Here is a 27168-nt window from a genome sequence, read left to right as displayed (position 1 = left end):
AGTTGTAAGCTGTGTTTTTTTTCCCTTCAACCAGGCGAGAGCAGCTGTTCTCCGGGCTGTAAAGCAGAGATTTTACCGTTCACTCAGAATCTGAGAGGGGTTAAATCAGGATGAAGCAGAGCTCGAGCGTCCCGGCTTTCCTCACCAAGCTTTGGACTCTGGTTGAAGATGCTGAAACCAATGAGTTTATCTGCTGGAGTCAGGTAACAGCGGATGTCCTGTAGCATGCTAATGCTAATGAGGCTAGCACCAAGCTGGCGTCTACCGAGAGACCAAAACTCTTAAATAATACACCAAGAGGTTTATCTTAAAACAACTGAACGGGCTTTAAACGAACTTTCAAATGTTGAAACGATCATATATCTGGGTCACAAACCGGAAAAACATTCAGGGATAATAAACATCCTGAATTTCCATTGAACAATGTGAGAGGTTGCCATTCGTCACAATTATCGACATAATTTCTGCAGTTTTTAGAGATTTGCCATGGAACTTTCTACACGCCTTTTTGATAAATGTTCAAAATGTTGTAGTTCTTCTCAGTAGTAGTGACTCAGTAGAGTCACTAGTAATAAATCTTCAAAGATTGAGTTTGTTACTGCAAAAAATTATATCATTATGCTTTTAACATGTTGTTAGTGTAAAAAAGCTTGACTCAAATCACTTCATATAGGAACTGAAAACTTGACCTATCAATCTGTTAGTTTTTTATGTAAGTTTTTTGCACCCTGAAGAAAATCCAGCAGCTTTTGTAGGACCATAAGTTCATGCATGGCCAGCCGCAGGCTGTCACATTGCTCTGTACTCAGTGTGGGATAATCAAGGAGACAGCTGCTGAATGAGCTGAAATGCTTTCTACAGAAAAGGCCCCTTAACCTTCTCTGATTAACTACGTATTTCAACTAAAGCCAGATTTACTGCTTTGGACAAAATATTTTGTATTGGGGAAAAAAAATTGTAATCTTTACTCGTACTCTTAAATTGATAGTCTGTGGTGATTCAGTGTGACAGGATCACCAGCAGCTGATTCAACAAATATCAAGCAGTGTCAGAATTTTTCTGGGAAAGGTGTTCAGTGCTGCTGCTGCAACCAGCATCATATTCCCAGCCACGTGTATGTCCACATCTGTCTCCGTTCTCTCCTCCTCCCTCTCTATTAAGTGTCTGAATATAATAATTAGAGTGCCAAGGAGGCCCAGCTACAGGCCTGTCTTCAGTTTTCTAAATGATTCAGTGTAGGTTTGTAAGAAAATGCAGTGGTCAGATGAGACCAAAGTCCAGCTCTTTTGCTGGAACTTGACCCACTGTGTTGTGGAAGAGAAAGATTTAGTATGACCTAAAGAAGACCATCTCCACAGTCAAGCTCAGGTATAGAAACAAAATGATTTGGCTCATTTTTCTGTTAATGTCACAGGATGACCTCACTCCATGGAGGGTCCAATGGATGGGGCCATCTACCCTAAAATCTTAGACAAGAACCTTCTTCCCTCAGCCAGAAGATGGGTCATGACAGATGGCTGTCAAACAGCTGAACACAACACTGGAAAGATAAAAACAATTAATACCACTAACAGCTCGCTAAATTAAAACCAATAGTCCAGTTCCATACAGTGGCTGAACTGAAGGACTATTTATTGGCGTACTACAATTAGCAGCAGAGATTGATTCCAAAATGGAGTTACAGCGAGCTGTTTGAACACTCAAGCAAATAGAAATGTTGAACGATTTGCCAGGGTTAAGGATGCACCGATATCACATTTTTCAAACCAAGTACTTGCATTTGAGTACTCGTCGATAGTGAATGCTGATATGAGTACTAATCAGTGACATGCAGTAGCAGTGTGATTTGTAAATATGGGCCACTCTCTCCTGCTGCAAAGCACAGCACACAGAGTGCTTCCAATGTAATGCAGCCCCGCCCCTCTGATGTGTGATATAGACCGTGCATTTCCTTCCAGACAAGTCTGTCTGCTGATTTCTAGTTTGTATTAGGGTTAGGAGATTCATAATGGTTGTTTTAGTTTTTGGCAAGGAACTAACATGCGCAACCTATAATACAGCTTTGTAAGCTGTGCACATGAAAATAGATAGTGATATATATTTTTTTTTTATCTGGCTGTGTAAAACAAAATCTTACGGTCAGGAAGTCATTAGAAATCATGTAAACACACTTCCTGTTCATTTTCTGTAAAATGGCCAACTTCACTCAGTGTCCTGTACTGAAGCTGTCCCGGTGTACACCTCCAACCCTCCACCCTTCTGACTGCTGGAAGGTGAACACCAATTCCCTGTGACAGAGTTCAGCAGCAGTTCAGACATGACATTATAATTTGTATTCTGAAGTTGACTGAGCAGTGTTTCAATTTTTTTTTTTTTTTCCTGTATTAACAGCGGCTCTTCTGACTTGCTTGTTTGTTGTTTCCAGGAGGGCAACAGCTTTCTGGTTCTGGATGAGCAGCGCTTTGCTAAGGAGATCCTCCCCAAGTTCTTCAAGCACAACAACATGGCCAGTTTCATCAGGCAGCTCAATATGTGTAAGGCTTTCTATATGTAGAGAAAACAAGTCATTCATTCAGTGACATTATTGTATCAAAGTTTTGTGCCACAAGATCTCACGAAGTTAAACTGTGGCAAGATTTTGTCAAGTTGATTACTGTCTTGTGACCCCCCCAAAAAAACTGTTTCATGACTTTGTCTGGAGAAGTGATCAATATCTCCACCACTGCAAATCGTTTGTGTGGCAGCAGTTCAAACAAGTCAGGAACCGGGACCATGTTGAGAGCAGCTCCGTGCAGAGAGGAACATTTGTACATTTATTTAAAACAAAACAGACTTAATGACAAGTTCATTGGATGATTTGTTGACTCCAAAGCTGAGAAAATAAAGTTTGAACCTCTCTTTGATCTGTTCGAGTTGAGTTGAATAAACTTGGAAGTGAGGTGGAGGTGAAACAAAATCTGACTGTTCTGTTCATTAAGAGCCCCCTCCTCCTGCCCTCTATACAAGCTGTTTAATAATCAGTGCTGTGATGAAAATAATAAAATACACAAATGAGTTTGACTGCACAGAAAAAATGTTGCTTGTAGCCGTTTGTAGTGTGCCGGAGGGATTTCACACGAATGCCAGGCGTCTTCAAAAACTTCCACTCTGAGACACACATCAGAACTGGTGTCTAACTGGATGAAGCAGGCTAACATTAATTTTCTGTTCAAATAAATCATTAAAAGCCTGTAATGAATCAGACATTCATGCTGATGAGTGGATGAAAACGTCTGACCACAACTGTACAAATAAATCTAAACATATGTTAATGAATCAGTAATAAAGTCCAGATCTTGCGGAACTTGTAACTGTCTGCTTGGTGTTTAAAATCTCATTATTCCTCTTTTGTCTGTGTTAATTTGGACAGAAAAGCTCTGCAGTGCAATGGTTAGTTTTGTTCACAGAACCACATGCTAAAACCATAACAACTGTCAAAGTAGGCAATTTTTAAATGTTTTTGATTAAATTTTTTATTGTACATGTGTATCAGCTATAATTTAAAAAAATATATTAAAAATCCTTAAATTCAGATCAATCACTACCCAAAGTGTACAGCATAATTAGTAATAAATGAGTAAAATCAGCAGTCATGTTGTTTGTTTACATTTGAGCATTGATGCGTACACTTCAGACAGTCTGAGTCAGTAAAATAATCCCTGGATGTCGGAGGGAGAACAATGAAATGAAACAACAATGAAACAATGAACAATGAAAGGAGAGATGTCAGGTCCAAAGTGAAAAGAAACGGTGACTAAAAGCTGCAAGAGTCGACAGATGCAGAGTCATTTTAGGTTAGGAAATCAAACAGTGGACAGAGTTGAGCAAAGGTTGGGGCTAAGATCAGAAGCAAACAAGCTGTGCTGAGATATTCTGAATTTCTGTCATTGATTGAAACTGATCACCGGATTTCGTTGTAAACAAAGGAGAGGAATATTTGCTGTTTTCTAATGCAATGTTTACAAAAACACTGAGTTTAAGTTACAAAAAAACCCAAACAATTATTTTATGATGTAGAAAATGTGTTAGAAGCATAAATCTTAAAATTGCGAACACTGAAAATTGCATATTTTGTCAGCTATTATGGCTTTTACCCTCCTGTGGCCTTTGGGTCAAATTGACCCAAAGTTACAAGGGTTTCTCTTCCTCTCTCTATCTCTCCCTCTTTGGAGGGATTTAGGATGATTAAGTGCTGTTAGCTTTCGGTGGCGACTCAAATTAATCCTGCCTGTGTAAATGAATGCTGTACCTTTTTCCTTTCATGTTTAAAAAAAAAAAGACATTTTCCTCATTACTGACTCGACAAAGTTGCTTTTTTTGTCTTTTTACTTTTGAACCTGATGTTTTTTGCATCACGTTGTGTTGTTCTTCTGCTCATGTGTGCGTAGATGGGTTCAGGAAGGTGATGCACATTGACACAGGCATTGTGAAACAGGAGAGAGATGGTCCTGTAGAGTTCCAGCATCCTCACTTCAAACATGGACAGGATGAGCTGCTGGAAAACATCAAGAGAAAGGTAGAGTCACTGCTGATGTCCCACTCACCTTTTTTTTCTTGAGGTTGTGTCACACAGGAGGATTTTTAATTTCCAACTGTAAAATTAAAGAGACAGACAGGTACACAGCTTTTGGATTGGATTTCTCATTTTCATCCATCCATTTTCTTTACCCACTTCACTTTTCCGGGTTGTGGGGACCTGGTATCTGTCTCCTGCAGGCACTGTGCGAGAGGTGGGGGACACTCTGGACAGGTTGCAAGTGATTTCTTATATTATTTGAAGTAATATTTCTACAACAAATGAATGGTAAATGGCTTGCACTTATATAGCGCTTTATCTAGTCCAAGGACCCCAAAGCGCTTTAAACCCATTCATCCACACATTCACACAGTGTAGCGGTAGCGGTAAGCTACATTGTAGCCACAGCTGACAGAAGTGAGGCTGCCATCACACCGGCGCCACCAAGCCCTCTGACCACCACCAGTAGGCAAGGCGGGTGAAGTGTCTTGCCCATGGACACAACGGCTGAGACAGCCGGAGCAGCAACCCTCCGATTACAGGACAAACCCGTACCTCCTGAGCCACTGCCGCCCCTTCCGGCGATTACTTGAGATTATCTAAGGCAAATGGTGTGAAGACCTCTGTGTAGTAATTAAAAAATATATATAAAACTAAAGAATTGATGCTGGCATATACAGTGGTGTGAAAAATTGTTTGCCCCCTTCCTTATTTCCTGATTTTTTGGATGTTTGTCACACTTAAATGTTTCGGTATGTCAAACCAATTTAAATATTAGTCAAAGACAGCACAGGTAAACACAAAATGCTATTTTAAATGGAGGTGTTTATTATTAAGGGAGGAAAAAAATCCAAACCTACATGGCCTTGTGTGAAAAAGTGATTGCCCCCTAAACCTAATAGCTGGTCGGGCCACCCTTAGCAGCAAGAACTGCAACCAAGCGTTTGCGATAACTTGCAATTAGTCTTTTACAGCGTTGTGGAGGAATTTTGGCCCACTCATCTTTGCAGAATTGTTGTAATTCAGCCACATTGGAAGGTTTTAGAGCATGAACGGCCTTTTTAAGGTCATGCCACAGCATCTTAGTAGGATTCAGGTCTGGACTTTGACTAGGCCACTCCAAAGTCTTCACTTTGTTTTACTTCAGCCATTCAGAGGTGGACTTGCTTGTGTGTTTTGGATCATTGTCCTGCTGCGGAACCCAAGTTCGTTTCAGCTTGAAGTCACGAACAGATGGTCGGACATTGTCCTTCAGGATCTTTTGGTAGACAGCAGAATTCATAGTTCCATTTATCACAGCAAGTCTTCCAGGTCCTGACGCAGCAAAACAGCCACAGACCATCACACTACCACCACCATATTTTACTGTTGGTATAATGTTCTTTTTCTGGAATGCAGTGTTTCTTTTACGCCAGATGTACTGGGACACACACCTTCCAAAGTGTTCAACTTTTGTCTTATCGGTCCATAGCAGGTTTTCCCAAAAGTCTTGGGGATCATCAAGATGTGTTCTGGCAAAATTGAGACGGGCTTTAATGTTCCTTTTGCTCAGCAGTGCTTTTCGTCTGGGAACTCTGCCATGCAGGCCATTTTTGCCCAGTCTCTTTCTGATGGTGGAGGCATGAACACTGACCTTAACTGAGGCAAGTGAGGCCTGCAGTTCTTTGGATGTTGTTCTGGGGTCTTTCACAACCTCTTGGATGAGTTGTTGCTGTGCTCTTGCAGTAATTTTGGTCGGCCGGCCACTCCTGGCAAGGTTCACCACTGTTCCATGTCTTCACCATTTGTGGATAATGGCTCTCACTGTGGTTCACTAGATTCCCAAAGCTTTGGAAATGGCTTTATAACCCTTTCCAGACTGATAGATCTCAATTACCTTCTTTCTCATTTGTTCCTAAATTTCTTTGGATTTCGGCATGATGTGTAGCTTTTAAGGATCTTTTGGTGGACTACACTTTGCCAGGCAGGTCCTATTTAAGTGATGTCTTGATTGAGAACAGGTGTGGCAATAATCAGGCCTGGGTGTGTCTAGAGACAGTGTACTCAGTTGTGGCAAACCACAATTAAGTTATGTTTTAACAAGGGGGGAATCACTTTTTCACACAGGGCCATGTAAGTTTGGATTTTTTCCTCCCTTAATAATAAACACCTTCATTTAAAAATAGCATTTTGTGTTCACCTGTGTTGTCTTTGACTAATATTTAAATTGGTTTGATGTTCCGAAACATTTAAGTGTGACAAACATGCACAAATCAGGAAATCAGGAAGGGGGCAAGCAATTTTTCACACCACTGTATGTATTAAATGCTTTGATTAAATCCCCACCTGGGTTTGAAACTGCAGCCTTGAAATTACTAAACCACTAAGCTACAGTTGACAGACAAGCTGTAAGAAGCCACAGAATCAGATGGATAAGATCCACCTTTGGCTGATATAGATAGTTACAGGCTTGGAAAATGGGCCTACCATGTTGGACAAAATGTCTTGTTGTATATCTCGCCTCTGTCTTTAATTTTCTGTGTTCTGTTCATGTCCGGTCTGTCTGCGCCAAGCTGCTGGCTGATAATTTATCTTCTAATTTTGTCTGAGACACCATGTCCATTGCAGGTGATCTCTCCAAGGTGACACAGAGACATGACATCAAAGTTAGTGCCAGTTCTCTGTGCAGTGTGGTTGTGGGTGAAGTTACTGGAGACTGCTCTGTGAAATCAGCTGTCTGTATGAATGGAGCTGTGGTCCTGTTTGTGGAGAAGGAGTAGGCTAATGGGCTGGTGGAAGAAGGATCACTGTAGGTGGAGTTTTTGTCTTGGTGCTTCCGCTAATGAAGCCTGCCACCTGTGTCATGCTGTCAGATGTTCTCTGTTCATTAGTTTCTGAAATGTGTGTTATCCAGACATGTGAAGATAGTGTTACTTATTAAAGTTGTCTGAATGTAAATCTCTGCTGCTTAGTCATGTGGTTTCCAATATGTCAGCTGTATATGATCCTTAATGCCAGGTCTGAAGAGTTTGTGTGCTTCCATGTGAAAATGGATGATTAGGATTACAATTTGTTTGCTTGCAACTAGGTCTGTCACGATAACAAATTTTGCTGGGTGATTAATTGTCTCAGAAATTATTGCGGTAAACGATAATATTGTTTGGAGACCGTTTTAAACTAATGTAATGATGATAACATAATAATGCAAGTACATCCTCTCAAAGATCACACCAAAATGTCTCTAGCAAAAATATATTCTGTTATTATTATTATATTAGAACAATATTCTTGTTCGTTATCTAATGTATTTCAACTTCTTTAAAGAAATGCTACTTTTTACATTTCTGTTTTCCATCTATCCATTATCTAATATGCTTATCCTTGTGGGGTTGCGAGGCGTGCTGGTGCCAATTTTTTATTCTCCTTAATAATTTGTGTGTTTGTATGTAAAATTACTGCCAGTGCACACTAAAAGACAACAATCTTAATTAAATTCTACAGTTTATTCTACAGGTCTACATGCTACTTTAACATAAACATTACTCTTTGAATATTTTGAATTGCAGATAAATGAATAAATAACTTGAACATTACTCACCAGAATCAGATTGTGCTGGGGGAGATTAGATTCAACCTGAGCTTCCTCAGGTCTCTCTTCTTAAGGAAGCTCAGGTTGAATCTGTTTACCAAACCTTTACAGAGTCCTCTGGCACTTGCTGTGCGATCTTTGTCACTGTCCAGACCATGGGAAACAGCAAGATGGAGGTTGTGTTCAAAGCAGTTGAGCCATGGCCAGCCAAGATTCCTTATTGCAGCAACAATGTTAGCACCGTTGTCTGTTGTGATGCATTCTAGTTTGTGCTCATCCAGTCCCCAGTCCGCTAAAGCAGATTTCAGGTTTTCTCCAAGGGTGTTAGCAGTATGGTTATCTGGGACATATCTGGTTTCTAAACATTTAGAGTGCAGGGTCCAGTCAGCAGCTATGTAGTGTATGGTCAAACTCACATAAGGGGTCATATTTGAATTTGACCTCATATCCGAAGTGGCAGAGTAAAATGAAATGTCTTTGATCTCCTAAAGTAGGTCCTTTTTAATACTGTTGTGGAATTGCTGTTTGTGATGTTTTCCCAGGGATCTCGTACTGGCTGTCAAATGTTTGCAACATGTTTCGAAATGCTGGCTTTTCAACAATATTAAAGGGCAGTATCTCTTTAGCGATTAAGCGAACTACACTGTCTGTGAGCATGCACCATTTTGCACTTTTTTGTGTGCTGTCTGTCGATTAAATGCTCCAGTGATGGTGGACTGTCGGGAACTTGAAGACAGAGACAGCCCACTGGTTGTAGCTTTTTTTCTCCAGCTGGAAAAACTGCTTTGGATGATTGTGCCCAGCTCAGACTGATGTGGAGAAGTGGATAAGGGACAAAAAGGAGAATCTGATGGTGGAAAGGGCAGTGGTTATATAGGTGATGTTAGTGAAACAGGTGAGACTCACGGAGGACAAGGAGAGGTGGTGGTTGAGCTTGATGTGACTTGTGCTTTATATTAAAAATAGTCTGGGCTTACAAACAGGAAGTGTTCAGCTTAAAGTTAGTTAAACTGTTAGTTAAAGTGAGGAAAGAACTCTGGAAATGATGGACAAAACAGATTAGCACTTAATTAGTTCTGTTATTATTTTTTTAATGTTGTTTTACATCCCCCACCCTGGATACTGGATAGTGGGGAGTTTGAAAATAAATGTGGCCTGAGAACAGACAAAAAGAGATGTTTTATTAAAAACAGCTGAGCTCAAACAGTTAAATGTCCTGTTTCTGCAGGAGACCCACAGTGACCAGAAGAATGAGGTGGACTGGATCAGGGAGTGGCCAGGGAGGGAGTCTTTTTAAATCACGGCTCTACACTTGGAGTGGCAGGATCACTTTTAAGGGATATCTGGTCCCTGTATAACCAAATTGAGAGCTGTGTCCTCATTCTTTAAACCAGTGGTTCCTAAAGTGTGGAGTGCGCCCCCTGGTGGGGGCGCAGTGCCATTGCAGAAGGGCGTGAGAATGAAATGGAATGAAAAAAAAACAGTGCCTGACTAAGCATAATGAACAGGTTTTTGACGGGGCTCCCTAAACGTAAGGCAGAAGATGAAGCATCGCAAAATATGCTTCCAAACCAGCTTTCTTCAAAGCCGAAGAGTAGAAAATATTACAAAGCATATCTTTCCTTTGGCTTCACCTGTACAACGGTGGGTAATGAGGAGAGACCACAGTGTGTTGTCTGTCTTAAAGTGCTAGCTTGTGACAGTCTGAAGCCCAACAAGCTAAGCTGTCACTTGGAGACCTTACATCCAGAGCACAAAGACAAGTCAGTTGACTTTTTCAGACAAAAACTCACAAATGGATGACTCCAGATGGATGAAGCCACTGACAGTAACAAAGACTGCTTACTGATAACTTATGTCAAATTCATAGATGGAAATGAGATGAAGGAGGAATTGCTTTTCTGCTAACAAATTCCTGGCAGAGCCACTGCAGAAGAACTCTTTAAAATCATTGACTCTTACTTGAAAGAGGCCGATCTGAAATGGGAGAATTGTGTGGGGATCTGCACAGACGGCGCGTAGGCCATGACGGGGTAACGAGGATGTCTGCAAGGGCGTCTCCCCCAGTGTGCAGTGGACACACTGCATGATACACCGCAAAGCACTGGCGTCTAAACAGCTGAGTCCCGAGCTGAATGAAGTAATGAACGACATCATTGCCACAGTCAACTACATTAAAACATGACCTGTCAAAGCCCGGATCTTTTAATTTAACTGGAAATGGTAAGAATCAGCTCTTCTTAAGTCTGAGGCCATGTTTCTTTAAAAACTGGAAATGGTCAAATGTCTCTTTTGGGGTGGGAATAAAAGTCTCTTCTAAAGCAAAGGAGTTTAAGGATCTGGGAGTCTTGTTCGCAAGTGATGGTAAGATGAAGCAGGAGATGGGTCAATGGATTGGGGTCCACAGTAACGAGGGAGTTGCTCCGGTCTGTCATGGTAAAAAAGTAAATGAGACAAAGGGCAAAGCTCTCTGTTCACTTGTCTGTCTTTGTTCCAATCTTTAACTATTGTCATGATGATGATCACGACTCTAAGAATGAGATCCAAAGTAAAAGCAGCAGAATTGAGCTTCCTCTGGAGGGTTGCCAGGCTCAGTCTTGGGCATGAGGCAAAGAGCTCCACCATCTGGAGGAAGCTTGAGCCTGAGTTGGGATCAAGAGGTGTTTATCAGGCCATTTGGAGGGTTGATCAGAACTACCAAATACAGATTAATAAAACTGTACCATATTAGTCCAAAGCAACACACAGATATTTGGATTTAAGCTCTATTCAAGTGAGATCAGATCATTCAGTACCGATGTTAGTGCCATGTCTGAACAGGATTTGAACAAGGCATGAAGAAGGTCTGAGTGGAAGAGGCCATATGTAGAGAATGTTGGACCTATGGAAACTTTTATTTTAAGTGGATGTCATGTCAGAACTTTAATATCCTTTAATTTTTATAGCTCTTTATGTTTGCCTTGTGTGTTCCAGGTTTCTAACTCTCGGCCTGAAGACAATAAGATAAGGCATGAAGACCTGTCCAAGATCTTAGCGAGCGTTCAGAGTGTTCACAGCAAACAGGAAAACATCAACCTCAGGCTTGCAACACTCAAAAGGTACGTATTCTAAAAAACACCCAAGCAAAAGGAAAAATGCTGTAACTGATATATATGTTCTTAGTTCACTGACACACATGATTGGGAAAAATGTTAGCTTATTAAAGAACCACATTCATCTGGTTTGACATTTTATAGGAGTTTGTAAGGAAAACATCATAAATACATGTGTTATTGGAAGTGTTTAAAACCAGCTAATACACTTGTGATTGGTTTTCTATCCTAATGGTTGGTTATATTCACCTCTGTGGATGTGTGAGCACACCATGTAGTTTCTGCTCCAGTCTAGTTGTAATATAAAGGCATGGTTTAGATTTATTGAAACTGGTTCTGTGGACCGATCATCTCAGTCATTATCTTCCCTGCAGTAAACAGCAGTCAAAACATTCTGATTGTAGTTGAGGTTGGCCATCATAGGTTTTTCTATGACCAATACCAATAAATAGGACAGCTGGTGAACAATATTCTTTTTCTTATTTTGCAGATACTTTTTTCCCCAACTGACAAAAGTGTAACAACGTACCAACTGCTTCAGTTCACAAATAACCAAAATTATTTCAATTAAACATTTTTTGAACAAGACAAAAATACTTAAACACTTAAAAATAGAGAGAGAGCATTCTTAGTTAAAAGAAGCAAACATGAATAGCTCTGTTCATAACAGCAACAAGTTGCATTTCTGGTCTGACAAAATTGTATAGAACAAACTTAGATCTAAATTTGAATATGTAAAATATTTAGTAAATCTGAAACAATTTGATTTTTTTTCTCTGAATTTGCAACTTATTGTTTTATAATAAAACAGTGCTCAAAAACAGTCTCTCCCATCTGACCTGCTGAAGCTTGGACCTCCTTCAGAGAGCTCACAGGGGTCTTGGTGGTCTCTCTCACTGTTCTCCTTCTTCACAGTCATTCAGTTTGTGACGATGACCTGCTCTTGGTAGATTTACTAATGTTCCATATTCCTTCCACTTCTTAATAATGGATTTAACAGAACTTCTGTTAAAAATACTTTTGTATCTATTCCAACTTGTACTTCTCAATTTTTTTTCTCTGAGTCAAATTAAGACAGTCACTTTAAAGGGAGTGAGTATTTATGCAATCACATATTTTTATTTAATTGCTTTTACTTGGAAAACTTTGATTTTGTTTTGACATTTAAGTTTTTTGTTTTTTTTGTGAAAAATGAAGGACTATTTATGTTGACCATGATTTATTTATTTATCTGCTTTTATATATACAAGTAGTCTCATTTACAAGAGAGACCTGTAACACATTGATTTATGGCAGCAATAAGAGCATAAAACATCCAGGAGTAAATATTTTTTACAGGCACTGTATATTATGCAGAATAAACTGTTTGGCTTTGGCAGAGAAGATTTGGCAAGTTTTTCCTGGGTGCAACCCACACAATCGACTCTGCTGCTCAACCCACAGATGCATTTTCCTTACAAATGTGGAACCAATCTGATCAAAAACAATTCCCTACATCAGAACTACAGAACCCAGAATAAACTGTCAGAACTCAGGTATGAATCAGTTTTCTGTTTGTTGTTGTTCAGGGAGAATGAAGCATTGTGGAGGGAGATTTCAGACCTACGACAGAAGCATGCTCACCAGCAACAGCTAATTAAAAAGGTAAGAACCACACCAAAACCATTCCAGTATCTGGAACCATGTTGGTAGCATGCCTTTAAAACATCCCTTAGTCCTGGTTTAGAAATATCTGTTCAACAGATTATTATTTTTTATTATTATTATTGTAGCACTTTTTGATTCTTTTCTTTTCTGTTAAAAAAGTTATTCGTGGTACATTTCACTCATAATAAACACTTAAATGGTACATCCTCACCAGAAGACCTAAAATTAAAGATGTGATTAATTAGTTTTTTTTTTTGGTTGAAATAGAATTTTAATCAGCATATTATTTCAGAACGTGTCATGTGTGATGATTCCTAAGGTTGACAAAGTGTGGAGATCAGGGGTAGGCAACCATGGTCCTGGAGGGCCACTATCCTGCATGTGTTACTTGTCTCTCTGCTCCAACACACCTGATTCAGTGGTTAAATTACCTCTTCATATTCTGCAGAAGCCTGTTAATGACCCATTGATTTAAATCAGGTGCGCTGGAGCAGAGAAACAAGTAAAACATGCAGGATAGTGGATCTCCAGGACCAGGGTTGGGCACCCCTCGTGTATATGACACATGGCTATAAATAGCTGCGTAAAGTTGTGCGTACTTATGGAACAATGGCAGCTTTGGAGCTGTTGGAGGACATCACCAATGGAAGATTTAGGAAGGGGCAAGTTTTTTTAAGGATCACATCGACCTTCTGTCACACAATGCTTTGCTATTATCTGAGTCAGAGTACCCCAGGCCATTCCTTTGGAACTCTGTGCTGAAATGGCCCCAACATTACAGAGGGGAAGTTGGAGTCATGCATATTTCATATAAATTGGGATGTATGAAGTAAAGGTGCACAGAAACGTGAATATTTTTGTATGTATGCAACTTTCCGATATTGTTCGTTCGCCAATTTTGAGTTTGAAAATTGTTCCCTTTTTCATACATGAGGCTCCAGGAAAACATGTTTTAATGTTCATTCTGCTGAGACAAATAACATTACCATGGTAATGTTCAACATTTCTTTGGAGTTATCAATAATTCAATTACATAATCAATTTAATCTTATTTACTTCCAGCTGATACATTTCATCATCACATTGGTACAGAGGAAACACATTTTGAATTTAAAACGCAAAAGGTGAGTTCACTTTATTCTTCCAGTAGTGGTTCTGATTAGAATATATTCTTAAGATTAAGAAAAAGCAACTGAACTTCTTGTTTCTTAAAGACTTTTTACCTTTAAACTGAAATGCTTCTTCAGATCTTATCACTGACTGGGAATTTCTGTTAGGACAATTACATTACTGTAATTTCTGCACTATATAGGGCGCACTGGATTATAAGACGCACTGCGCTCCATTCAAAATGGACGATTTTGGTGCTCTAATGGAGCTGGCTCACTCAGGTCTGTGTGCCGTGCACGGATCCCTGCGTGACTATAACTGAGCCTTAATGCTGCAAGCGGTGCGGCTTTGTAGTTTACCAAAGTCATACTAAAACATTACGACTTCTTACATATTCTTACATATTCTTCTTTGTCTGATAGAGCTTTAATCAGCATCTGTGGATGGTACAGTGAACTGTGCTTACAGACAGTGATTTGTCAAAGTGTTCCTGAGTCCATGCAGTGATGTCCAGAACAGAATCAGGCCTGTTTTTAATGCAGTGATGCTTGAGGGGCGGAAGATCACTGGATCTAATATTAACTTTCAGCCTTGTCCTTTCAGCTCAGATTCCTGAAATTTTGATGCTATTATAAATTGTAGTTGATGAAATATTCAAAGTCTAACTTTTTTTTCTTTTTCTTTGTTTGGAATATTATTTTGAAATTGTTCCATTATCTTTAAACGTTTTGGGGTTTTTTTGTTTGTTATTTTGGCGGACTGGTAAACCTCTGCCAATCTTTACTTCTGAGAGATTCAGGCTCTCTCAAAAGCTCTTATACACCCAGTCCTTTTACTGACCTTTTACCAGTTAACCCAGCTTCACTTACTTTTACTTTTACAGCTTTTTGTTGCTTTTTACAGCTTTTTGTCGCCCCAGTCCCCACTTTTTTCAAACATTTTGCTGTCATCATATTTGAAATAGCCTTATTTCATTTTCTAAAAATCATACAAGTTTTTAGTTTGTCATTTATGTTTAGTATGTTCCATTGTCAATAAAATGTGTTTATTTATTTGTTTTTTACATTTTACACATCTCAACTTTGGAATTGTGGTTAGAGATTCACTTTCATTCTTCATTCTTTCAGCTTTAGGAGTAGTTGCATTTGATTTGAATTACATGCTGTCCTTAAAAAAATGTTCATATATATGTTTTCCATGATGATCTTTTTTTCCATCATTTTGTGTATCGTTGGTTTGTGTCAAGCAAGCCAATTTTCAGTAAAATTTCTTTAGTTTAAGGCTAAGTAACACCTTGAATAAAACTAAAACTTACTAAATGTTAGAAATAATGTAAAATAATTGTTTGCAAATATTGTAAAACAAATAAAATTGTTTCTTCTTTTAACAGGTCAATTCTTATGAACAGCAATGGAAAAAAACCCAAATACATTCATGAAATATATGATGAGAAATCGTGTGTTGATCAGGTCAGTAGCATTGAGTGAATTTCAGATATTATTTGGGATCTAATCAGTTATTGTTGGGTTAAATACAGTCCAAACACAATGAGTACACTCTTCTGATTCATTTGAAGAAGGAAACACCTCTTGCTCTGAACTCTTCTTGAAGATAAGTCATCACCTGAACTCTTTATTCACCTGTGTTTTCATTCAGTTGTCCTCAAAGAGGATCTGGGAAACTGTTCAAGATTTGGAAAACAAAAGCATCAAGCTGTGTTTGTTTTGGGTGGGATCTGGAGAAGGCTTACAACTCTGTTCCCTGAGGCATTCTTTTGGGGGTACTTTGGGAGTACGGGGTCCCAGGGTCACTTTATTAAGAGCTATTGAGTTCCTGTGTAACTGCATTCCCACCGTAAAGCCAAGCTCATTGCTCATTGCTAGTATGGGTTGGACTCCACCAGCTCTGCTCCTTGTCTCTTATCCTGTTTGGATTCTGTTTGCCTGGATTGTATATGATTTGGACTTTGGACTTGCAACCTGTCCAGGGTGTATCCGGCCTCTTGCACTATGACCGCTGGAGATGAACACCAGTTCTCCTGAGACCTTGCATGGAAAAGCAGGTAAAAAAATTGGATGGATGGATGATTTGGACCTTACTGTTTCTAGTGTTCATGGACAGGACCTCAAGGTGCTGTCGTTGAAAGGAGAGTGCCTGGTTTAGGAACTTCAGGATCTCATCTCTTATTTTTGCAGATGTGGGATCAGCCAGACCCTCCAGGATTTCGCAATGTTGCGATCGCAACTATTAATGCAAAATCAAGCAAACCCCGTGAAATCGCAACTTTTTGCAACTTTGCCCAAAACACCGCAACTTTCCTGCAACTTTAACCCAATATTTATTGTTTCTAAAGGGATTTGCCACCGTTTCTGCCGTCTAGTGTCTTCTTTGTGGGTTTGTGTAGTGTGGAATACAAAATAACCCCAAATAACTCACAAAGAAGACATGACGTCACTTCCTGTTAACATCAGAATGCCAGGAGCATGCAGGAGCAGCGACCGAAGCCAAAATGTGCACTAATGCTTCACATTTGCCCACAAATATTTCAGCAAAGGACCGCGCAAACCAGTTTCCTACCCAGCTGCACGAGAGTGGGGGGAAGCTGTTTTACACGTCCTACAGTGTAATCATGGAACATAAACGCATCGACAAACACTTTGTGTCTGCAAAACGTGAGGAGAGCTGCAGATGAGGGACAATCCAGAAATGGTCATGAATGTCGGTTTAGAAGCTATCAAAGTTCTCAAATAAAGCACCTTTTGAGAATGTCAATATTTGTTGGTAATTATCTTACAAAACTGCCAAGTATTTTTGGTTTATATATTAAAAGAAATGTTTTTTAATTGATTTTAGTAAAAAAAAAAAAATCGCAACTTTTCATCGCAATTTTTAGGAAAATGCCTGCGAAATCAGGCATTTTAGCCCGCAACAATCACAAAAAATGCCCGCGAAATCCTGGAGGGACTGATCAATTACAGTAATGAGGCTGTAGGTCCAGTCTATCATGGTACAGAAAGAGCTGAGCCGAAAGGCAAAACTCTTGATTTACTGTTTTTTCTACGTCCCAACCCTCACCTATAGTCATGAGGTTTGGATTATGATTGAAAAAACAAGATTCTTGATCCAAGCAGCTGAAATGAGCTTCCTCAGTAGGATGGTCTGGCTCATCCATAGAGATAAGGTGAGGACCTCCATTGTCATGGGGGGCGCTGCTTGGAGTAGAGCTGCTGATCCCCCTCCTCAAAATAAGTCATCTGAGGGGGATCATGCATCTGATTGGGATGATTCCTGGACCCATCCCTTTGGAGGTTTTCCTTTTGTGTCTCACTGTAAAAAGACCCTGGGGCAGAGCTGGAACTCACTGTAGGGATTATGTATCCTCTGGGCTGGGAATGCCTTGGGATCCCCGAGGAGGAACTTTAGAGTGTTGCTGCAGAGACATAACTGTGCTTCTCTCCTAGACCTGTTAACAATGGATGGAGGGAATAGTGAAGGTGTTTGATGGTTTAAGTGTGTTAAGCCAACAATTTCCATGAGTTGCTTTTTTTTTTCAAACTATAGACTAAGTGTAATCATAACTCTAATTTTTCTGTTGTGTTTAGATGTCTGTCAATAGTCTGAACGGTGTGAAGGGCACAGAGGTTTCAGATGATGTTGTCATCTGTGACCTGACCAGGAGCGATTCAGACGAGACGGCTGACATCACACACAGATCTCCAAGAGCCCATGAACAAGGGTAAAAATGTAAACTTTTTTTAAACATGAACACTGAAGTTGGTTTGGTGAATGTGCAGACTGAAGTTCCAAAGTTATTTGTACTGTCCGTTTATCTGCGGACAATTTTAAGTTTAAGATGTGGTTTCAGAAAGCATAAAGTGTGAGGAAGAGTGTGTGTGAGGTAAAATATGATGCAAAAAGGACAGTATAGAAATTAAAAGTACATCAGCATTGATGGGAATGAGGCTTCTGGTTGACCCCAGAGATCAGTACTGTATGTATTTCATGTATTCACAGTTCACGTGAAAATAAAGCAGCACAGAAGTCAGCTGGAATTATGTACAGTTGCAAACTGCTTCACTACAAAACAAGATAAGCTGTTACAGTATTTGACAAGATCTTCATATCCTCCTAATGACATGTTTTTCAATGGTTCTTCCTCAGTGATGTAGAAATAGTGGAAGTAGAGCTGGAAAGCCATGGGGTGTTGTCAGCTGACTCTGAGGTGAGCACTACCTGTACAGATGATGATGATGATAAACAGACAGAAGAGTCAGCAGAAGATGAGAACCAGAGAAGCAGCTCTTCAGACAGCTGTGGACCAACTAACTGTGGACCAACCAGCAGTGCTCTGCAGCTCAATAAACCCTCAGGTCTGAATCTAGAAGACCCTGTAAAGATGATGGATTCTATACTGAATGAGAATGGAGCAATATCACAAAACATCAATCTGCTGGGCAAGTAAGTGACAACTTAGGTGTTGATTTATTTTCTAATCCAAAGTATATATTGCCATTACGTAGTTTCATATATTTAAAGTTAATTACCAATAAAATATACATTTATTTTTAAAAAATCAATCACAACCTTTATTCAAGACTAGAGGCACCAACAGTGCAGTAGCCCTACAACAGGGGTCTACAGTCTTTACAAATGGAAGAGCCATTTTTACCATCTATCCTACTAAGTAAAATATCTGAAGAGCCAAAAAGTTTTATTGACCTTTAAACTTTATATAATGTTTTTTATCCTGATTTTAATGATTTTATTTACTGCATAAATACACATTATACATGGATGGGCCCGTGGCTGGATCAGTAACAGGCACAGAGCTCCACTTCAAGGTGGTATGGGCTGGTTTTAATAAAGATGAGCTGTTTGGAGTTTAGTCTGTAATTTTTTAGGCCTCTGGTTTTGTTAGTGTTCTCATGCTGGTTGTGAAGTCTGTGTGGGGCTGACTGAAGTTATTGGACTTTGACACACAAAACAATGTTCTTAGTTATTCCAAAATGTTAATAAACCTCCAACTTGAGTGTTTAAGAAAGTAAAATTAAGGTTTTGGCTTTCTAAGAAAAATATCTATTTGTGTAAAATTATTGGGCAACTATTATTGTGCAGAATCATTACGCAACTAAATGAAAAACACATTTTCCCATCTCACTTTTTTATTTTCATCTGTTTAAGTGAGAATTATAAACAAACAACTCAAAACTTTCCAATAAACATTTCTGACATTCAAAACAAACAAAAAAAATAAAACATCAGTGACCAATATAGCCAGCCTTCTTTTCAATAAGTGATAAGCCCTCCATTCATGGAGTCTGTCAGTTTCTTAATCTGTTGACGATCAACATTTTGTGCAGCAGCAACCACAGCCTCCGAGACACTGTTCAGAGAGGTGTGCTGTTTTCATTCACTGTAAATGTCCTTTTTAGAACTGCCCACAAGATTTCCATTGGGTTCATGGGCCATGTCGTAAGTTTTTCTATTTTTAACGCCTTTACTGGCTAGCCACGCAGAGGAGTGCTTGGATGCATGGAATGGAGCATTGCCCTGCATAAAAATCTTTGTCTTTCTGAAAGATGCAGACTTCATCCTGTACCACTGCTTGAAGAAAGTGTCGTCTTAAAACTGGCAGTAGGTTTAAGAGTAGATTTTTAGCCAATTTTCAACTCAAAAAGGTCCAGCTAGCTAATCTTTAATAATACCAGCCCATACCAGTACCCCACTCCCACCTTGCTGGCATCTGACTTGAAGTGGAGCTCTTTGCCACTTACTGATCCAGCCATGGGCCCATCCATCTGGTCCGTCAAGAGTCACTCTCATTTCATCAGTCCATAAAACCTTTGACAAATCTGTCTTTAGATATTTCTTGGCCCTGCCTAGATGCTTCAGCTTATGTGTCTTGTTCAGTGATGGTCATGTTTCAGCCTTCCTTACCTTGGCCATGTCTCTGAGCACTGAACATCTTGTACTGCTAGGTGCTTCAGGTAGGCTGCAGTTATGGAACATGACAGAACTAGAAGATAATGTGATCCTTGTAGCTTCACGCTTGATTCTTCTCAAATCTTTGGCAGTTTACTTGTCTTTTTTTTCCTCAACACATTTCTTGCAGCCTTGTTGCAACAAAATGTTTGATGGTTCTATGATCACGCCCTAATATCTTAGCAATTTCAGGAGTTCTGCATCCCTCCAAGAGACTTTAGGACTTTTCAGTGTCAGTGAAATCTCTTCTTTTTGGCTCATTTTGCCTAAAGAAAAGAAGCCGCCTAATAAATATGCACACCTTGATATATGGTGTTGAGCTCCTTAGGCCACAGCCTCCATCATTACACAGACACACATTACCTGCTATGCTTAAATCCATTCAATAATTCCTAATAATTGTGCACAGTGTATTATTTGTTTGCAAATAAATGAAGTGCAATCGTTGAATTTGGGTTGGAATATTGAGTTGTTAAAGTCAATAATAATAAATTTTAGTTTGGTCCAGAATAGGGTTCTGTTAGAAAATTTTCATTATCATAATTCAGTCAGGGGTTTCTGTCTGTAGTCAGAAAAACCTTTAACTGGATTGTCTAAAGTACAACTGCATAAAAACTACTGAGTGAAACTTTATCTTAAGGATGAACTTATACAAACATTAATTAAAGCATGTTCATAATATAAATTGCATTTTTTTTGTTGATGTAAGGTCTTTTTTTAAATCTCCATTTAAATTTTAAAAGCATTAGTGAATTATGTGTAAAATTGAAAGCTGTGGCTTTATCATTTTAGCATAATTATTTGCATTCTGTAGTATTTAAACAACTTGATCAACTTCACTGTTGACAAGTACAGTAACTTTATTAGCTGGATTACAAAAAATACACACAGCTGAAATTATTGATTTGTAGGGAATGTTATTTAAATTCAAATATATTTTAGAATTTGGAATATGTTTAAATACATGTTGTTTTTTAGATTAGATGTTCAAACTTTGACAACTTTATAGCATTTAACATGTCCCACAAACACGTTTTTTTGTCCCACATTTTGTTGGCTTGAATCTGGTCTCCCTCCTCACAATGCACGGAGGGTTTCACCCCAAGTCCAGCACCCTGAGACACCAAGAGAAAGGAGGAAGGCAGAGGACTAGTGAGTGTGAGAGCCACTATAAAGGATGAAACGACCAAGATCCTGGAGTACATGAGGAAGAAAGATGAATTGCTGAGTGAACCCAGTGTAGAAGAGGAGAAAGAGGAAGACCCTGCACTGCATTTACCATCAGAAGACTGAGGAAGTGACTGATCAACAAATCCTACCAGTGGCTAGAAAGGGCTGGACTGAAGGACAGCACAGAGGCACTAATCATGGCAGCGCAAGAGCAATGGAAGTCAGGGTCTATCATACTAGGCAGGATCCAAGATGGAGGCTGTGTAAAGATGTCCTTGAGACAGACCAGCACATAATAGCAGGATGTAAGATGCTGGCAGGCAAAGCATACATGGAACACCATAACCAAGTGGCTGGAATAGTGAACAGGAAGATCTGTACCAAGTATGGACTGAAATTCCCACAGTCAAAGTGGGAGACTCCACCTAAGATGGTGGAGAACAGCAGGGATAAGATACTGTGGGACTTCCAGATCCAGACTGACAAACAGGTGATGGCGAACCAACCAGACATTGTGGTGATAGATGAGATACAGAAGAAAGCAGTGGTGATAGATGTAGCAGTCCCAAGCGATTGTAACATCAGGGAGAAGGAGCATAAAAAGCTCGAGAAATGCCAAGGGCTGAAAGAGGAACTAGAGAAGTTGTGAAAAGTGAAGGCCTCAGTGGTCATTGGAGCACTCGGTGCTGTGACCCCCTAACAGGAAGATCCCAGGAACAACCTCAGAGATCTGAGGATCTCAGTCCTAGGACCAGCTGAGATACTGAACAGAACCCTCAACAAGCTCCCAGGCCTCTGGTAGAGGACCTGAGCTTGAAGGGAAAGTGGAACTGCCCATTTGGGAAAAATTGGCAAGCTGATTGTGTTTTTTTGTTTTATACAGAAATATATTTATCTGTACCCTTTTGTTAAAGAGAGAAAATCCTACAAAAGTCACTGAAATAACTTAAAACTGACAAAATTAATAAGAAAAAAATACAAAAAAATCAAAGACAAAAGTGGGTAAAGAAGATGGATGCATGAACTTTTGAATCTGTGCCGTTTGTTTTTGGTTTTGATGGTCGTTTTTTGTGTGTCCTGACAGGGTGGAGCTCATGGACTATCTGGACAGTATTGACTGCAGTCTAGAGGACTTCCAAGCCATGCTCTATGAAAAACAGTTTGGCATTGATTTTGACACTCTTGAGGTAAGATCACTGCACAGGCATAATAAAATCACATTAGACTGATTTCTACTGGCCAGCTTTAACTTTTCTATCAGTTGAACTCTGGTTTTAAACAAACAGTAATATAAAATGGAAGTAAGCTTTCTGTACTGACTGTTTATGTTGTTGTTGTATTGAAAGTGATGGTTGTGTACCTGTTTGTTCCTGTGTGTTTTCAGGAGAATATTTCTGCTAAAGAGAACATGAACCAGTCAGTCAAAGGTAGACAGGAGAAAGATAACACAGGTGGGTGAGAATGACTCAGACTGACAACACTGATTTGCTTTGCAGTGCTGTGATAGTGTCATGTATCGGGTCAGAGATATTGTTCTGGGGGCGATGTCAGTATGGCTACATTCCTCCTGTCCTGGATCCAGCAGGTATCCCAGGACAGAGCTGACCTTCCTAATGAGTTTATCCATCTCAGCTGTTGATGAGCTGCTGTTCCAGCATACCACACCATATAATATGACTGATGTCACAACTGTGTCAAAGGGGGTCTTCAGGAGCGCCCCCTGAACCCCAAACAACCTGAGTCTCCTCAGTTAAACTAACCAATGAAAGAAAAGCATCCCATGCACTTTTGGCTGAAGGGAAATTACTGGGATTTTAACTTCAATCAATCAATCAATCAAATGAATAAACTTTAAATCTAAATGTTCATTTATCTCATCCACTCAACTACTGATGAAGTTGTTGTGAATAAATGAACACAATAATGAATCAGCATTGTAACTGCTGGTAGTGTAAAAGCAACGCATTAAGATTCAGGTGGCAGGATCCACCTCTTCCTTTCTGGAGGTTGTTACAGGGCTGCCCCAAAGTTCAGTCTTGGGACCAATTCAAGTTGCATCAATGATCTGTGTAACAATTTGTCAAATACTATTTATCGTTTTTACACAGACTACACTATTTTTTATTGCTGCTCATCCTCACTTCTTCAGACTTTTTGAGTTTTTACAGAATGCTTTTAACATTGTTTAGTCATGTCTCCAACAACTTCAAACTGGTTATAAATATTGACAAAACCAAGCTTGTGGTATTTTCTAATAAAAGAAAGTTACCAGGAAATATCCCATCCATTTCATCCCCACAAGGAAAACATATAAAGCTTGTTTCAAATTACAAATACTTGAATTTGTTTTTTCTTGATTGTGAGCTCTCATTTAAAAACTCACATTGTTTATTTTGTAGCCAAATTTAAACTGAAGCAGGTTTTTTTTATAGAACTAAATCGTGTTTCTCACTCAAAGTTAGGAAGATCTTTGTGTCAGCTACCTTTTTGCCTCTGCTTGGTTATGGTGATGTGTTGTACATGAGTTCCCCGTTCAAATGTCTCTATTCCTTAAACACTGTTTACTACAATCCTCACAGCCTCCTCACAGTGAGCTGTACTCTAAATCTGGCTGGTCTTCTCTGAGTGCACACAATCTACAAGGTTCTACCGGGCTTAGTTCCATCTTATTTGTGCACTTTTCTGCAGAGAACTAAGAGCCACTATGCCTTACGCACTAACAATGTCATTAATCAGTTCCTAAAATCAGAACTGAATTAGAGAAAAAAGCGTTCAGCTTTAAAAATAACTACTAACTGATTGCACCTAATTTGAATCCTAATTTAAGTCACATTTACAAATAAATGAAATTAACATAAATGAAAAAGTGCAAACAAAGCACCAACACACGTCTCACTTCCAGGCCAATGAATAACAACAGAGAACTGACAAACAGACAGATGCTGTACTGTACTGTGTATATCTAATGCTGAATTTAATAGCATCATTTTACTGTCAAACAAGGATAATATTTTCACTAAGTACAAAACATGCTTACCATATTCGGTCTTGTAAAGCCACCCGCTGAATTTCAGCTCAACTAACCATTTTTGGTTAAACCCACTCGTTCCATGTTTATTGCTGCGACTCTGACAACATGCTAACTCCAGGTAGCTGAAGGAGGCTCGGCCTCAGGGCTCATTAGTGTCTCGCAGGGCTCCATGAACAGCGCACGGACCTGAGCGTGCGGTGGAGGCGTTTATACTTGAAACTTACGCCAGAGCAGTATTCTCCAAAAAGACAGGGCAGTACACTACGTAACCAGTGGACATACGGTAAAAAGAGAGCAGATGTTGTCACATCAAATAAGGCTGCATGCTTAGCCTGGCGGCCCGCCAGGCTTATAATACACAGGGGGAAACCCTGAATATGTAAACACTTTAAAAATACAATAAGTACAAAATAATTATTTGTAAAATCGGAGAAATTGAAGATTGTGCAGCTTCTTTGCTGTCAGGTCACTTGTGAGATAACGGATACTGTTTTAAACTCGGGGCTCCTTCGTTGTTTTCGTCCTCTTTGTTTTCCTAAATGATCAGGTTGTCGGCAGAGCGTGGCAGTATAAATACCTTGGGATGGTGATTGACAGTAAACTGGGCTTCAAACGTTACATCAGTGTTCTGTGTAAAAAGGCTTATCAGCTTTTGTTTTCATCACACGCTTTGGAACCTGAATGTGGACAGTGATTTATTCTTAGTTTATCAAATCTGTTGTTGTGAGTTTTTAAAAATCTGCCGGCACATGTCACCTCTGTAGAACAGAAAAGGTGCCTGCAGGGTGTTGTGGGAAGATGTGTGGAAAAAGCGCTGGATCGTCCTTCCTGAACCTCAGCAAATTTTCCACAGTTGTTCCACCAGGTTCAATCAGTAGTTCTGAGTAGAAATGATGTAATATTTGTTTAGCTTGTCTTGTGTTATGAATTCAGAGCACCAGCAGACAGGATTGTATGGCAATGCTTAAATTGTACTGTGGGTTGGCAGCAGAAAAGTTTGGAATGATGTGTTTTTGCTGATTACTTCTTCTGTCTTCTGTTCAGATAAACAGTTGATCCAGTACACCTCCCACCCCCTGCTTGCATTCCTGGATGGCTATGCCCTTCCTTCAGAGATGGATCTAGGTCCTACTGGCACAGCGAGCACAGACTCGTCCCAGCCTCAGCCCTTCTCCCGCTCCAGTATTTCTGTGGACTCTGAGCCGCCCTCAGATCTCCTGGATGAGAGCCTGGAGTCAAAGCAGCCACTTCGCAGCTCCCTGATTCGCCTGGAGCCTCTGACTGAGGCAGAAGCCAGCGAGGAGACCCTGTTCTACCTGTGTGAGCTGAGTCCTGCCGAGGACGGATCTGACCCAGCTGAAGAGAGTGTGAACTTGGACCACAGACTACAGCCCTCAGTCCAGTTAAAGTCCTCTGAGCTCAGCTTAGGTGTGTGTGAATAGAAGAAAACTCAGCTGTAATTAATGCACAAGTTCAGAGTTGGGTTGCAAACATTTCAACAAGTTTATGATGTGAGGCATCTTATTATTCCTGTATGTTGATTAAAAACTGTTCCACTGCTTCAAATCATTTCTACTGGATTGTTTCAGACAGGAAAAGAAAAATGAGCATCAAACTGTTGAGACGTTACTGAATCCTGCTCTGCACAAACCATCAGCTTTATTACATTTAAACTTCTAAAGAACATTGTAGAAAGTTTGTCAACACATGATCTCTGCACAGCTTTGTCTCCTTTTCTGCCTTCAGCCAGAATGAGTTTGTGTTCCAGTCTCAGAGAAAACATCCAGATGTGTAAAGTACCTGAAGACCTGTTTCTTTTCTTTAATCGGTCTTTGTTGAGCATCATTCCTTCAGATTGATTTATTAGTTTTCACTTCAAACTTGTAAAAAAAACACTTCTGGGAACTGGTCTACTTTTTGATTGGTTCAGTGTTACAGAGCTGACAGAACTTTGCTTCTCTTCAAGATGCTACCTGAGTTTTGGAGTGTGTGTGAGTCCATCAGGTGGTTCTCTTCCTATCTGACAGCAGCAGATGAGATGAGTTGGTCCTGGAGAAATAAAACGGAGTCTGGGGTCAAGATGCCTCATCTGTGGCTCCAGTTTCAGCATTTTAAGTAACTTTTATAGTTGCCGTCAGAAGCTGAACCGCTCAAACCTCAGTAGGTTTGTAAATTAGCAGCACAGAACATATGTGCCGAAATAAGAGGATTCCACAGAACACGTTCAAGAACAGCTCAACCTCTCACTTGTTCTCATGTTGGTGACAGAAAGCAGGTGCTGTTATCTGGATCAGGGTTTCAGTGAAAACCTGGCACAGGAGTTCTACAGGAAGGAGGTGAAATGTTTTAGATAAAATAAGCCAAGACAGAAATTTGTATCTGCTACTGACATGCAGGAGAATAACTAAAGAATTTAAACTGATCCTATTTGGTACTTGGGATGTTAGACTCCGTTCTTCTGAGGGCTGTTTTAGTTTTGGACCAGAACAGTGATCTGAATTCTTCTCATTGACCCACCTGTGCACAGATGAAAGCATCTGGTGCAGGGTTCAGGGCTCCAGTCGGTCCATCCTGTGAGAGAAAGGAACCAAACTCATGTTGAAGCTAAACTGCAGTCTGTTTTCTGCTTTGTAATAAAAACATGTCCTCTGTTATTGTTGTGAGCCATGAACCTGAAATAAAGTAAATATAAAATTCTATAGTAGTACATTTTGTCTCCCTACTCAGAAACCAGCTCTTATGTTTTTGTAGCTAAAGTTTTCCTTCAATAATATTCTTCGGGGGGTGAAAGGGGAGTGAATCCTTCAAAAGAGTTTTGAGACAATGCAGCCGGAGTGACAGGTGGGACTACATCAGCTCTGAGCACCTTCCTGTTTGCAGTAGTGATGGACAGGTTGATAGATGAGGTCAAGCAGGCATCCCCTTGGTACACATGGACCAAGGGGACATCTGTAGTGAGAATAGGGAACAGGTGGAAGATAGTCTGGAGAGGTGAAGGTTTGCTCTGAAAGCA

General features: G+C 39.8%; 1 protein-coding gene across 1 annotated transcript; it reads left to right on the top strand.

Annotated features, from left to right (window-relative positions):
• hsf2 (heat shock transcription factor 2) lies at nucleotides 1-25721 on the top strand. The gene is made up of 12 exons (XM_017432776.3): nucleotides 1-203; nucleotides 2426-2534; nucleotides 4428-4555; nucleotides 11097-11221; nucleotides 12784-12859; nucleotides 13925-13986; nucleotides 15363-15441; nucleotides 17575-17708; nucleotides 18134-18430; nucleotides 22209-22311; nucleotides 22509-22575; nucleotides 25200-25721. Exons 1-12 carry the CDS (start codon nucleotides 111-113, stop codon nucleotides 25595-25597), a joined length of 1671 nt encoding a protein of 556 aa, XP_017288265.1. The 5' UTR covers nucleotides 1-110; the 3' UTR covers nucleotides 25598-25721.
• The last annotated feature ends 1447 nt before the right edge of the window (nucleotides 25722-27168 follow it).

Source organism: Kryptolebias marmoratus, linkage group LG17 (assembly GCF_001649575.2).
Source record: "Kryptolebias marmoratus isolate JLee-2015 linkage group LG17, ASM164957v2, whole genome shotgun sequence".
NCBI lineage: Eukaryota > Metazoa > Chordata > Actinopteri > Cyprinodontiformes > Rivulidae > Kryptolebias > Kryptolebias marmoratus.
This window is presented reverse-complemented; position numbering and strand designations above follow the sequence as displayed.

Excerpts from the sequence above, each read along its gene's own strand:
- hsf2 (XM_017432776.3), top strand. The coding sequence starts at position 111 with ATGAAGCAGAGCTCGAGCGTCCCGGCTTTCCTCACCAAGCTTTGGACT. Across the intron at positions 12,860-13,924 it reads AGCAACAGCTAATTAAAAAG|CTGATACATTTCATCATCAC; the intron begins GTAAGAACCACA and ends ATTTACTTCCAG. Across the intron at positions 15,442-17,574 it reads AGAAATCGTGTGTTGATCAG|ATGTCTGTCAATAGTCTGAA; the intron begins GTCAGTAGCATT and ends TGTTGTGTTTAG.